The sequence below is a fragment of the Mustela lutreola genome, chromosome 10 (assembly GCF_030435805.1).
Source record: "Mustela lutreola isolate mMusLut2 chromosome 10, mMusLut2.pri, whole genome shotgun sequence".
NCBI classification, from domain to species: Eukaryota; Metazoa; Chordata; class Mammalia; order Carnivora; family Mustelidae; genus Mustela; species Mustela lutreola.
The window spans coordinates 41,873,636-41,888,086 of record NC_081299.1 but is presented as its reverse complement, the minus strand read 5'-3'; the positions used below and the strand labels follow the sequence as shown (position 1 = coordinate 41,888,086).

The 14,451-nt window shown below is 37.7% G+C and overlaps 1 protein-coding gene across 13 annotated transcripts in view; it reads left to right on the top strand.

The window, feature by feature from the left end:
• The window catches only part of TUT4 (terminal uridylyl transferase 4), a 133,621-nt gene that overhangs the window by 34,266 nt on the left and 84,904 nt on the right, over positions 1-14,451 (top strand). For all 13 annotated transcript variants that reach the window (XR_009345211.1, XR_009345210.1, XM_059136639.1 and 10 more), the window contains exons 3-4: positions 7,339-7,502; positions 14,073-14,189. Coding sequence is in view for 11 of the 13 variants with exons in the window: in XM_059136639.1 (XP_058992622.1) it covers positions 7,339-7,502; positions 14,073-14,189 (281 nt within the window). In the remaining 2 variants the exon portion in view is untranslated. The remainder of the gene's footprint in view (positions 1-7,338; positions 7,503-14,072; positions 14,190-14,451) is intronic.

The window sequence follows — 14,451 nt, the reverse complement described above, 5'->3', positions numbered from 1 at the left end:
CATATCTTTATGTGTATAAGAAAAAATACCAACTTCATAATTTTAAAAATACGATTTAGGAGAAGGCCAAAAAAAGTAAGTCAGTTTAAAGGTAGTATCAAAAAAATAACACTACTGATAGTGTTTAGGTGAGACAGATATGAACTAGATAGTATGTGAATGATTCAAGTTGGGAAATAGTGGTGCATAAGATCAATTACAAGGGTTTGATTGCTGGAGTTAGTGAAAAATCTGATTCAAGGTTTATTATTATTTTTCCAAAGATTTAAATTATTTATTTATTGAGAGAGAAAGAGTGCACAGGAGGAGAGGGAGAAGCAGACTCCCCTCTGATCAGGGAGCCTGACATGGGGCTTAAGCTCAGGACGCTCCAGATTATGACCTGACCTTGAAGGCAAGATGCTTAATTGAGCCATGCAGGCACCTCCAAGCATTATTTTTTTTTAAAAGGGAAAGTAGGGGTGCCTGGGTGGCTCAGTGGGTTAAAGCCTCTGCTTTCAGCTCAGGTCATGATCCCAGTGTCCTGGGATTGAGCCTCGCATTGGGCTTTCTACTCAGCAGGGAGCCTGCTTCCTCCTTTCTCTCTCTGCCTACTTGTGATCTCTGTCATATAAATAAATAAAATCTTTAAAAAAAAAAGGGAAAGTAAATGAAGTGACAGTGATATGATTGAGAATGTGGGCTATAGGGTAAAATTGTATAGGTTTTGAATCCCATCTTCCCCACTTAATAAATTTGTAATCTTGGATAAGCTGTTTATACTTTATTTTTTTAATGTATATAATATTTATGAATAGATATACTGATATACATAATAGACATAGATAATGGATGGATAGGGTTTGCTTATTTATTTATTTATTTATTTATTTGACAGAAATCACAAGTAGATGGAGAGGCAGGCAGAGAGAGAGGAAGGGAAGAAGGCTCCCTGCTGAGCAGAGAGCCCGATGCGGGACTCGATCCCAGGACCCTGAGATCATGACCTGAGCCGAAGGCAGCGGCTTAACCCACTGAGCCACCCAGGTGACCCTAATGGATGGATAGGGATAATGCATCTAGATACACATCAAATAAACTACTTATACTTTATTTATTTTTAAAGATTTTATTTATTTGACAGAGATAATAGGCAGAGAGGCAGGCAGAGAGAGAGAGAGGTGGAAGCAGGCTCCCTGCTGAGCAGAGAGCCCAATGAGGGGCTCAATCCCAGGACCCTGAGATCATGACCAGAGCCGAAGGCAGAGGCTTTAACCCACTGAGCCACCCAGGTGCCCATAACCACTTGTACTTTAAAACATGTTTCAGTTTTCCCCCCCACCCTAAAGATTTTATTTACTTGTTTGACAGAGACATAGTGAGAGAGGGAACACAAGCAGGGGGAGTGGGAGAGGGAGAAGCAAGCTTTCTTCTCAGCAGGGAGCCCGAGGCAGGGGAGGTGGGGGATTGGGGGGGCATGACCAGAGCCACTGAAGGCAGACACTTAATGACTGAGCAACCCAGGTGCTCCACCTCATTTTTTTTTTTTTTAAAGATTTTATTTATTTATCTGACAGAGATCACAAGTAGACAGAGAGGCAGGCAGAGAGAGAGAGAGGAGGAAGCAGGCTCCCCGCCGAGCAAAGAGCCCGATGGACTCGATCCTAGGACCCTGAGATCATGACCCGAGCCGAAGGCAGCGGCTCAACCCACTGAGCCACCCAGGCGCCCCTCATTTTTTTTTTTTTTTAAGATTTACTTACTTATTATAAAGAAAGAGAGAGCACGCACAAGAGTAGGAGAAGGAGAGGGAGAGAAAAATCTCAAGCAGACTCTATGCTGATCACAGAGCCTGACTCAGGGGCTTTATCTCACAACTCTGAGGACATGACTTGTTCCAAAACCAATAGTTGGGTGCTTAACTGACTGTACCACCCAGGCAGCCCATCAGTCCTCATTAAAAAAAAAAAAGTTAAGATGCTGCTGCCTTTTTTATGAAGGTGAAGTGAAGTAATCTAATGGAATGTTTCATGTAGTACCTGACATGGTAGGCATGCAGTGCAATGAATGAATATCCTTTATTATTATTATTTCTCTAATTAAATGCTTTTTTGTTATTTGTTAATATGGAGAACAAGTTGAACTAGTTTAAAGAAGCTGGTAGACCAAGTAGAGGTCCTTTTGGAAGACTTGGTTTAACAAATTCAGAACAATGATTTGTAGTATAGCAGTCATTTTTTATTAAAGAATTCTCTTGAGTATGTGTAATATCTGCCTTGAAGTCATGTTCATACACAATTGTTTAGTATTTTTTTCCTCATGTGAAAATTCCAAATTATATTTAAATTAATGATTTCTCAGTAGAGTGTCCCTTTATAAATTAAATAGAATAAACCTTTATATATAGATCATTGTCTATTTGGACTTAACCGTCTTTATAGAAATTTGACTAATCTCAGGCCCATCTGAGGTTAGTGGCTTAATCTTCCTTCATTAGACTCAACTTTAGCTTCCAGTTAACACTTCAGCTTTTCCTTTTGCCATTAATCCAGTAAATATTTTTATGGGTGTGTGCTATGTGCCAGGTACTAATTTAGTTGCTAGGAATTTAGCAATGAACAAAACAGACAACATTGCTTTTACAGAGTTAATATTCTAGTAGGAGGAGAGGGACTATATATATATATATATAAAATAATAACAAAAGTATGTCGTAAGTTAGATGGTAGTATATCTTATGAAAAAGTAGGAAAGATTGTAGGGAATGATGCTACTGTGTCTGATGGTTGTGGTTCAAATTTAAATTGTCACTGAGAAGGTAACAGAAATATTTGAAGGAAAGTGGTAAGAAAGGGAGCATGATGAATATTTGAGGGGTGAGTGTTCTAGATCTGAGCTTCTCAAACTTTCCCCCCCCCCAAATTCTAACACTTAAATGAATTACCTGGGAATTGTATTAAGATGCAGATTCTTGGGCGCCTGGGTGGCTCAGTGGGTTAAGCCGCTGCCTTCGGCTCAGGTCATGATCTCGGGGTCCTGGGATCGAGTCCTGCATCAGGCTCTCTGCTCAGCAGGAGCCTGCTTCCTCCTCTCTCTCTCTCTGCCTGCCTCTCTGCCTACTCGTGATCTCTCTGTCAAATAAATAAATAAAATCTTAAAAAAAAAAAAAGATGCAAATTCTTATGTTCCTTTTGTAGGAATTTTTGATTTTGAAAGTCTAGAGTGGGTCCTGAGATAATGGATTTCTCACATGCTCCTTAGTGAGATTGGTGTTGCTGGTTAGGATCATGCTTTTGAATACCATAACCCAGCTTACCTCTTTCTATTCACTTACGTAACTTTTCATTTTTTTTCAATGTAACAGCCAGAATGATCCTGTTAAAATTATTCAGATCACATTACTACTCTTCAAAATGGTTCTGTAGTTTCCCATACATTAGAGTGACAACATCCTGGGATCGTGACTTGAGCCGAAGGCAGACGCTTAACCCACACTTTACACAAGTGGGAGGGGCACAGGGAGAGAGAGAGAGAATTTCAAGAAGAATCCACACTGGGTGGGGAGCCCAACACAGGGCTCTATTTCACAATCTTGAGATTACAGCCTGAGCCCAAACCAAGAGTCAGTTTACCAACTGAGTGCACCACCCAGGCACCCCTATTATTATTATTTTTTTAAGTATGTTCCATACCCATTGTGGTCCCCATTGTGGGGCTTGACTCAGATCCTGAGATCCAGATGGAGCTGAGATCAAGAGTCAGACATTCAAGCAACCAAGACACTCAAGTGCCCCTACCTTTTTATATAACAGTTTTATTGAGATGTAATCACATGCTAGAATTTCTCATTTAAGAACATACAGTTTAGGGGCATCTGGGTAGCTTTGTTAAGCATCCAGCTCTTGATTTTGGCTCAGAAAATAAAAGAAAAGAAAAATACAATTTAGTGGTTTTTAGGACTTGTTCAAAAAGCTGTGATTTTATCACTAATTCCTGAAAATTTTCATTGCCTGCAAAAGAAACTGTACCTATTAAAAGTCACTACTCATGGTGCCCCTGTGTGGTCTAATTGGTTGAAGCTCTGACTCTTGATTTTGGCTCAGGTTGTGATCTTAGGGTCTTGGGAACAGCCCTGCACTGACTCCATGGGTTCAGTTGGTTAAGCATCCAGTTTGGATTGGACTCCATGCTGGGCGAGGAATCTGCTTAAGGTTCTCTCTCTCCCTCTCTCACTGCCCCTCTCCCCTAAAAAAAGAAGTCACTTACCTACTTTCTGTCTCTATAGATTTGCCTATTTTATATAAAGGGAATCATATAATATGTGGCCTTTTTTGTTTGGCTTTTTTCACATAGCAAAATGTTTGTTTTTTTTTTTTTAAATTTTAAAATTTTTTTTATTTGAGAGAGAGAGACTGAGTGCATGCAAGCAGGGGAAGGGGCAGCGGCAGGCAGTGGGGGAGAGAGAGAGTCCCATGCAGACTTGGTGCTGAGCTCAGAGGCCAAAGCAGGGCCCAGTCCCATGACCCTGAGTCATGACCTGAGCCAAAACTTGAGTCGGATGCCCAACCAACTGAGCCCCCCAGGCTCCCCTCCTTTATTTTAGAGAAGGTGAGGGAGAGTGAGAGAGGGGCAGAGGCAGAGGGAGAAAATCTTAAGCAGGCTCCTTGCCCAGCATAGAATCCCATGGGGGGCTTGATCTTATGACCCTGAGATCGTGACCTGAGCCAAAATCAAGTTGGATGCTTAACTGACTGAGCCACACAGGTGCCCCAGCACAACGTTTTCAAGATTCATCTATGTTTAGCATGTACTAGTACCTTATTCCTTTTTATTGCTAAATTCCATTGTATGGGTTTACCACATAGTATGTATCCTTTTACCAGTTGATAGATGTTTGAATTGTTTCCATCTTTTATTTATTATAAATAATGCTGTTATGAACATTTAAACGTTTTTGTGTAGATGTATGTTTTCACTTGACGTATGTGTAGGAGTGGAATACAGGAACTCTAGTATCTTAACCATTTTAAAGTATATAATTTGGGGCACTTAGATGGCTCAGTTGATTAAACACCTGCCTTTAGCTCTGGTCGTGATCTCAGGGTCCTGAGATTGGGCCTGTCTCAGGCTCCCTGTTCAGCGGGGACTCTGCTTCTCCCTCTCCCTCTGCCCCGCCCCCTGCTTATGCTGTGTCTCTCTCTCTCTCTCTCAAATAAATCTTTTTAAAAAAGTATATAATTCAGTGGCATCAAGTACATTTATAGTACTTGTACAACCATCACCACTAAGGGCAGAACTTTTTCATCATCCCAAAAGGAAACCCTGTACCCATCTAAGATTCATTCCCTTGGGACCACCTGAGTGGTTCATTTGGTTGAGTCTGACTCTTGATCTCAGTTCAGGTCTTGGGGGGGCGGGGATTCATTCCTAGTCTCCCTCGCTCCAATCCTCTGAAAACCACTAATATGCATTCTTTCTATATTTGTCTCTGGGTATCTCATAGAAACAGAATCATAGAATATGTGATCTTTTTGTGTCTGGCTGCCTTCATTAAACATCATGTTTTCAAGGTTCATTCATGTTACAGTATATATCCATCAGTACTTCTTTCCTTTTTAAGGCTGAAGCACTAGCTTCATCAGCTTCAGACTGAATTGTGTCTCCTTAAACTATCTATACTGCAGCCTTAACTCCCATTTGGAGAGAAGAGCTTTTAGGAGGTAATAAAGATTAAATGAGATCCCAAGGTGGGTGTCCTAATCCCATAGGATTGAAGCCTCATATGAAGAGGGAATGCAAAGAAAAAAGAAAAAAGAAGAGGGAAAGCTCTGTCTGTGAGAATTTCTTTTTTCTAGCTTCCTTTATTATAATAATGCAATATATAATATTTATAACATACAAAGTATGTGTCTGTTAATATTAAGGTTTGTGGTCAACAGTAGGCTATTAATAGTTAAAATTTTGGGCACTAAAAAGTTAAATGCAGAGTTTTGGGATCCCAAGCCCCAATATTATTCAGGTGTCACTTGTATAAAGAGTATCAGACTGTCTTCTAAAACAGTGGAAGCTTAAGCTCAATTTTGCAGGACAGGTAAATATTACTAGCTGAAGTAAGGATGGCCTTGATGGTGAAAGGAGCAGCATATGAAAACGCATTGAGATTTGAAGTAGCAGTGATTCATTCTAACACATTTGGTATGAATAAAGTGAAAAGTGTTATGGCAGGTTATAAGGTTAGAGATACAGATAACTTAGTTCTCTTTCATAAGGTCTTTTTTAAAAAAAAGTTGTTTGTTTTTTTTTTTAAAGATATTTATTTATTTGACAGAAACAGGGAGGGAGAGAGAGAGGACAGGCAGGGAGAGCAGCAGGCAGAGGGAGAGGAAGAAGCAGGCTCCCTGCAGAGTAGGGAACCCAATTCGGAACTCCATCCCAGGACCCTGGGATCATGACTTGAGCGGAAGGCAGACACTTAACCCACTGAGCCACCTGCTTGGTCCTTTTTAAGGTCTTGATTTAAAATCTTCCCTGATTCCCATATCTGAAGTTAGTTTCCTTCTGAGTTACATGCTTTTTTCCTTTATAGGATTTATTACAACTTGAAATTATTGTTCTGTTTACTGCCTTCATGAAGGCAAGGATGGCATGTAATATGCTAGAGTTTAAACTTTATCCTGAACTCTTTGAAAGTCTTTTAAGTATTTTAAGCAAGAGAATAATATGATTCAATTTGTATTTTTAAAAAATCACACTGATGGTGGAATCTACTATATGCCAGGTGTATAATGTTAGGTACTGGAAATGAAAAGTTGATAGTACACAGTCTATCCCTTGAAGAGATTGCAATCTATTTAGGAGGCAGAGAAGCAAAGAAAAAATATTGATGTGATAGGGATATCCATGAGTTCAGTGAAAGCAGAGAGGCACTAGCTTGGTGTGGGTTTGTGGTGCAGAGGATATATGTTCTTTTAGCAGCTAGTGTAGAGTGATGAAGTCATTAAAATGACTTTAGTGACTAAACTTTGGGACTTAAACTAGCTTTTTATCACATTTCAGAGTTCAGAGATTATATATAAGATGGTTATGTTGTGTTAGCCTTGTGTAGTGAGTCTGTCATATTTGTCTTTTGCTAGGTCAGAAGAACAAGATAGGCATTTGACTCATGAAATAGATTTTTCTTTGTGAATTCTGATACCATATATATCTCTTTGTATTTACATAAGTATACAACTTGTACAACTAAGGAAGTATAAGGAAAGAATATTTTCCCCGTATGTATATAAATTGATGGTTTCCCATTGAAATTTTTAAAAAATTTTATCAGTTCTGCTGATGGTAACTGATTGCTTCCTTTTCTAGGTAAAATGAAGAATGATGACTCTAATAAAGAAAACTCTTCAGAGATGGAGTATTTAGAAAATGCTACTGTGATAGATGAATCTGCATTGACACCTGAGCAGAGGCTAGGCTTGAAACAAGCAGAAGAACGCTTAGAAAGAGATCACATCTTTCGACTTGAAAAAGTATACTATGTCATTTTAGTTATTTGGAGAATGATGGATTTTTATAACTTTTCTTTGCCAAGCACAGCTCTTTTTATTTATCTTCTTTTATTGCTCAGGCAGAGGTAGCATTCATTTTTCCTAACTTCCCTCTTTCCTTTCTTCTCTCTTTCTTTTCTTCTCTCCCTTTGTTCAGCAAATCCTTGTATCTGTGAGTCTGAATTCATTCATTCTTTCTAGAGGTCAACAAACTATGGCCTATTTTCTTGTTTTTTTTCCTTTTGTTTGTATGCTTTGTGTTTTTAAAATTGTGTAAAGTAAACCTAGTCCCTTGTTTTTGTAAGCCAAATTGTATTGGTATATAGCCATGCTGTTTGTTTACCCATTTGTGGCTGCTTTCATGCTACCATGGCAGAGTTGAATTGAGTAGTTAGTTACTCCAGAGAACATTATAGCTTGCAGAGCATAAAATAGTTACTGTTTACTAAAGCATAAAATATTTACCAAAATATTACTTTGTCCCTTTACAGAAGTTTGCCGACCTCCGATTTATTCACTCAGCAGTAGATACTGAGTGCTTCTTATGTTCTCAGTACTATGCTGGGCACTGGGATATATTGATGAAAATGGCAGTTGGTGAATTAGAAGTGAACAGTCCATTTGGAATGACAGAAATAAATGAGCAAATATTATATAGTACGCTTTCTCCTTTTCTCCATCTCCCATATTTACTGAATATCTCTTATGTATTAGGAATTGTTCTAGCCATTGGTATCTTTTTCCTGTATACTAATTAAATTCTTAACCTAGAAATACACATTCCTAGCCTTAATAAAAAACATTTGCTAGGTATTGAAGGAAAGAATCATAGATCAGCCTGTTCACAAATAGATACTTGGGATATTTGTGAGCATGTATATAAGGTAATATAGGTCATGATTCTTGATAAATAAGAAAGGGAAGGAAGAAATGGTATAATTTTGTAGAGTTTAGAAAAATGAGGTCATATCTAAATTGAGGACGCAATCCTGGGTTATTAATAGATCTTATAACAGAGTGGTCACCCTAAGAAAATAGAAATGAATATCAAGGGGTAGAGGCCCATAATGTAAGGAGAATTTAGGTTGTGTAGTTAGTCTACCAAGGTGCTAGTTAGAAGGAAGTCTTTTTTGCAATTTGCTCTTTTTTTTTTTTTTTTTAAAGATTTTATTTATTTATTTGTCAGAAAGAGAGAGAGAAAGCACACAAGCAGGCAGAGAGGCAGGCAGAGGTGAAGAGAGAGACAGGCTCCCTGCCAAGCAAGGAGCCCGATGCGGGACTCGATCCCAGGACCCTGGGATCATGACCTGAGCCGAAGGCAGCGGCCTAACCCACTGAGCCACCCAGGCATCCCATGCAATTTGCTCTTTTACATAGTTCTCTCTTTCCTCACTTTCTCTTCCCTATGTCTTGGAGTTAGTAGTTATTCTGGGTGTGTGTTTTGTTAAGGTAAATATTTAGTGCTTTTCATGTGCCATGATCTGGTGATAAAAAGTTGAATTGGGGCCTATGTGGAACATTAATTAATTAATTAAAAGATGTTATTTATTTAATTGACAGAGACAGTGAGAGAGGGAACATAAGCAGGGGGAGTGAGAGAGGGAGAAGCAGGCTTCCCGCCAAGCAAGGACCCCAGTGCAGGGCCTCATCCCAGAACCTGGGGATCATGACATGAGCTGAAGGCAGACGCTTAACAACTGAGCCACCCAGGTGCCTCGTGTGGCATTTTTAAAAACATGTTACTGGTTTTCTGGTTTACTAATGAGAGAAAACCATATAAGAGATAATAGTAATAATAGCAGTATTGTTTGAAATCTTAGACAAAAGAGTGGCCAACTTGAATGGGAGTATGGAAGCATCAATTTGGAGAATGCTTTATAAGCAGGTGACATTGGAACTGAGTCTGAAGGAGTATCTGTAGGAGTTGACTAGGTGAATTGGGGAAGTCTGGTGCATTTGGTGAATTATATGGCATGTGAAAAAGAAATGTGAAAAATGTGTTTTAAGAAAAATAGTAGGACTGGATGGGATAGGATGTAAAGCAGGAAAGATCAGTTCTTGGGAGAAGAAAGAAATTAAGGTAGAATAGATGTTTGATAGTGGTAGGAAAGAATGCAGGGGGTAAAAGAAAAGCTTAGAAGCATAGAACAAAAACATTTGCTGTTTGAGTTTATTTGAATTTAAGCAGCAATGATACAAAATGAGTGTGCCAGTACTAGCATAGATGTCTATAATCTCTTTTCTTCCTGGCACTTCTTTGTTTCTCATGTCCTCTAAAACTTCTTACTTTCAATTTAGTGTACTCTTAATTAATATTTTTCTTTATCAGCTTTAGACATTCATTAAGAATATTCTTAAATACCTGCTTTTGATTTTATCAGTTCTTGGGTTCACAGTATACCCATACATTATCTGATTGATGAGTAAAGATGTAGATTTTTAAACTGTACCAGAGAAGGAAAGAATCTAAGCTATTAGGTCAGAAGGGTAAATTTCCCTATAGTTAGTGTTAAATGTTGACTAGGAAATACTTGGAATTTCCATGCCCAGCAATCTTTATTCTAGCTCTTCTGCAGAAACTTTTTTTTTTTTTTAAAAGATTTTATTTGTTTATTTGACAGAGATCACAAGTAGGCAGAGAGGCAGGCAATTAAGAGGAGGAAGCAGGCTCCATGCTGAGCAGAGAGCGTGATTCGGGGCTTGATCCCAGGACCTTGGAAATCATGGCTTGAGTCAAAGGCAGAGGCTTTAACCCACCGAGCCACCCAGGCGCCCCTCTTTTGCAGAAACTTTAAAGAAGATTTATTAATGTCTGTGTTTAATAGTAAAATAAAATATAACTATATAATGAAGGAATTTTAAAACATTTTTCTTGTGTCTATTCTATGAAACTAGAAGCTTCATGATGTCATGAAAACATTTTTGTTCCATTTGCTACTGTGCTTAATATAGTTCCTTGCACATGGTAGTTGGTTATTAATTAGAAGTAGTTTCCTTAGTATATAGGTAAGTATAAGTGTATAGGTTTTGGAGTGACTTATCTACCTTTGCCACTTACTGCTTGGGTAACATTAGATAAGTTACTTAACCTCTTTAAAGCTCAGTTTCTTCCTCATTAAAATCGAGTTGATAAAAATAACACCTAGCTCATTGTTTAAGGATTAGGTATGATAAATACAAGTAAAAGTTCTTCGTATAGTGTCTGGTGTGTATTAAGCGATAAAGATCAACTACTTGTAGAATTGAATTATTTTACCACTAGAGCAATTTTTATTATTTCATTTTAAGGTTATAGAAGCAGTTTTCAGTGTTCGAGATTTTTTTTTAAAAGATTTTATTTATTTATTTATTTGACGGAGAGAGATCACAAGTAGGCAGAGAGGCAGGCAGAGAGAGAGAGAGGGAAGCAGGCTCCCCACTGAGCAGAGAGCCCGATGTGGGACTCGATCCCAGGACCCTGAGATCATGACCTGAGCCGAAGGCAGCAGCTTAACCCACTCAGCCACCCAGGTGCCCCTGTTTGAGAGTTTTTTAAAGATTTTATTTATTTGACAGAGACAGAGACAGTAAGAGAGGGGAACACAAGCAGGGAAAGTGAGAGTGGGAGAAGCAGGCTTCCTCTGTGCAGAGCAGAGAGTCCAATGTGGGGCTTGAACCCAGAACCCTGGGATCATGACTTGAGCTAAAGGCAGATGCTTAACGATGGAGTCACCCAGGTGTCCCAGTGTTCGAGATTTAATCCAAGGTCAATAGAGATGTCATCACAAGCCTTTTGACTCCCCATTTATGTTAAAACAAACTTTTCTTACAAAAAAGAATCCAGACAAGTCCTTGTCTGCTAATATTTTACAGTTGAAAAACGTTTATGATGAGTTTTTCTTGACTCCCTTAGTGACCTCATCAATATTCATAGCTTTAAGTGTTCTGTATTTATGTTTTCAATTCCTCAGTCCTGACCGTTGCCACTTTCACCACTCTTCTTGAACCAAGCCAGTATCATCTCTTGTCTAGATCATTGCAGTATGCTTGTAATGGCAATACGTTCTTCCTGCTTCTGTTCTTAAAGAAATTACAAAGGCAAGGATCCTTTTAAACTATAGGTGAAAACTTAATTTTCTGCTCAAAAACTTTCAGTGTCTTTGCCTCACGCTTGGAATAAAAACCAGAGTCCTTTCAAGGGGCCCTGTGATCTGGCCCTCCTTACCACTCAGTGCCAGTCACATATTAGGCTTTTTGCAGGGTCTCAGACATATTAACATATTCCTTTCTGAAGGCCTTAGCTTAACATTTCTTTCTACTTGGAATATCTCTTCCCAAATACTCACATAGTTTAATCCTTCACTTCCTTTCAATTATTTTATCAGTAAGGTCTTTATTTATTTATTTTTTTGTAAAGGTTTTATTTTTATTTATTTGACAAGACAGATCACAGGTAGGCAGAGAGAGAAGAGGAAGCAGGCTCCCTTGCTGAGTAGAGAGCCCAATGTGGGCCTCTATCCCAGGACTCTGGGATCACAACCTGAAGGCAGCCGCTTAACCAAGTGAGCCACCCAGGCATTCCAGTGATGATCCTTTTTAAAAAAGTAGTTAACACCCCTGCACCATATTCCTACTTATCTGTGGATTTCTTTACTACATGTCTCTGTATATTAGAAGTAAATTGTTAAGGACAGTTTTGTTTATGCTATATATCCCTCCTTCCTAGACAAATGTTTGACATTTGTTATGAGCTCAGAAAATATTTAGGGAATTAAGTATTAGTTGTGGTTAGAAACTAAGAGGTAGGAGTCTCTGCAAGGGCTTAATGAATTCCTCAATAAGGACAGATTTGAAAGAGTTTTTTTGTTTTTAAGTTTTTATTTAAATTCCAGTTCGTTAATATACAGTATAATATTAGTTTCAGGTATACAGTAGAGCGATTGAACACTTCTGTACATCACCAGGTGCTTATCGCAACAAGTGTACTCCTTGATCCCCATCACTATTTAACCCATCCCCTCACCCACCTATCTCCTGGTAACCATCAGTTTGTTCTCTTGATAAATTTGGTTTCTTGGTTTGCCTCTCTTTTTTTAACCTTAACTCATTTGTTTTTGTTTAAGTTCCACATGTCAGTGGAATCATACTATATTTGTCTTTCTCTGACTGACCTATTTCATTTAGCGTAATGTTCTCTAGTTCCATCCATGTTATTGCGAAGGGATAAAGAATTTTTATACTACAAATTGAAATGACAGAATTGAGCTGAATTTTCCTTTTTGCTTATTGTTTTGGACAAAATTATTTAAGTTTGAGATTTAGTTGCTTTGCCAGTAAAATGGGGAATCATAAAGTTGAAGGTTATACATACTTTATAAATGATGGCTGTATTTATTTTTAGTCTGTGGTAGGACTCTTGCTAAATTTGGAGCCGGTTTCTCCATTTGAAGAAAATCAATATTATGAAGTTAGAGAATCCGTCAGGAGTTGCAAGCTACCGAAGATCAATCTGAAATAAAAATTTAAGCATTGTTGGCACCCGCTCCCTCCTGGCCGGGCGCTGGCTCTTCTCCCCATTCTCTTTGGAAGACCCCCAACTAGCCACCCACCCACCCTCCCCAAAACCAGTTTCAATAAATTTATGTTATTTCCGTCAAAAAAAAAAATTTAAGCATTGTTGTAATTTCATCAATTGCAGTATAAGGCACTGGAAATAATGTTTTAAAATTCAGTGTGTATTTATTATGCTTTGGTAATTTTTCATTCTATAATCATATGAGTTGAGTTGGCTTTGGGATCAGATATACATGAATTTAAATTGTTCATCTCCTACTTAATTTTATATCCTTGTGAAATTTATAGGCTGTATGAGTTTTTGTAGAGAATGAAGATAATAGTAATCTAATTGGATTATTAGAGGTATTAAAAAGACAAATTGTGTATGAAGCACCTAACTTAGCACCTGGCACATAATAGGCACTTTGGAATTAGTTAAGTTTTTTTTCTTATTATTTCACGAACAGGTTATTATAAAGTATGACTAAAGTACTATGATAATTTTTGTGTGTCATCAGAATTGTTCCCTTTAGAATAGTGGCCTCGAGATTATTCATTTATTTCCTTGAGATGGTGATTGAGTGGAATGTTTCCAGAACTAAGCTTTTGAATATTCTTCCATATTCTTAACTCATATTCTTTTAAAATCTCCTATTTGAGGGTGGATTTTATTTTTTATCAAAAATTCAAGGTTTGAAACCAATTTTTGGGAAAGCATTGGGAAGAAGACTACTAAGACTGCCGTTCTTATCCTACATTGTATTCTAAGGACTATATTAGATAAGTATCAAACATTTAGCATTATTATAGTGTTGTTTGAAATGAGTATATCATCTCTTATGATGACTGTTTTGAAAAGGACAACCATTTCTTGGGGATATAAGTACTGATTTATTAAAAATTTATTCCTTTAATGCTTGTTTTTGTTTCTTATATTTATGTAATTATATCATTCCCATATATAGTCAAATACTTACTTCTCTGCTTTCTGAAAAAATGCATTTTTTAACTTTTCAGCGCTCACCAGAATATACCAATTGCCGATATCTATGCAAACTTTGCTTAATTCACATTGAAAACATCCAGGGAGCTCATAAACATATAAAGGAGAAACGACATAAGAAAAATATTTTGGTGAGTTCTTTTTTCAAAATATATTGTTTATTTTTCAAATGGCAAAACTCTATCAAATACTTATTTATGAAACTAAAAATGGGGTATTTGTCCTGTTTTACATTAGTAAGTGAAGTGATAGCATTAAAAGCTGTGATTGCCCTTCTTTTATCTTAGGTGGTCAGGAACCTTTTCAGAGCCAGTCTGTTCGTACTAAAGTATGTTGATTCTCAAAGTTAAAATTGTCAGATATAGTTGATAGAGCATATAATTCTTGATCTCA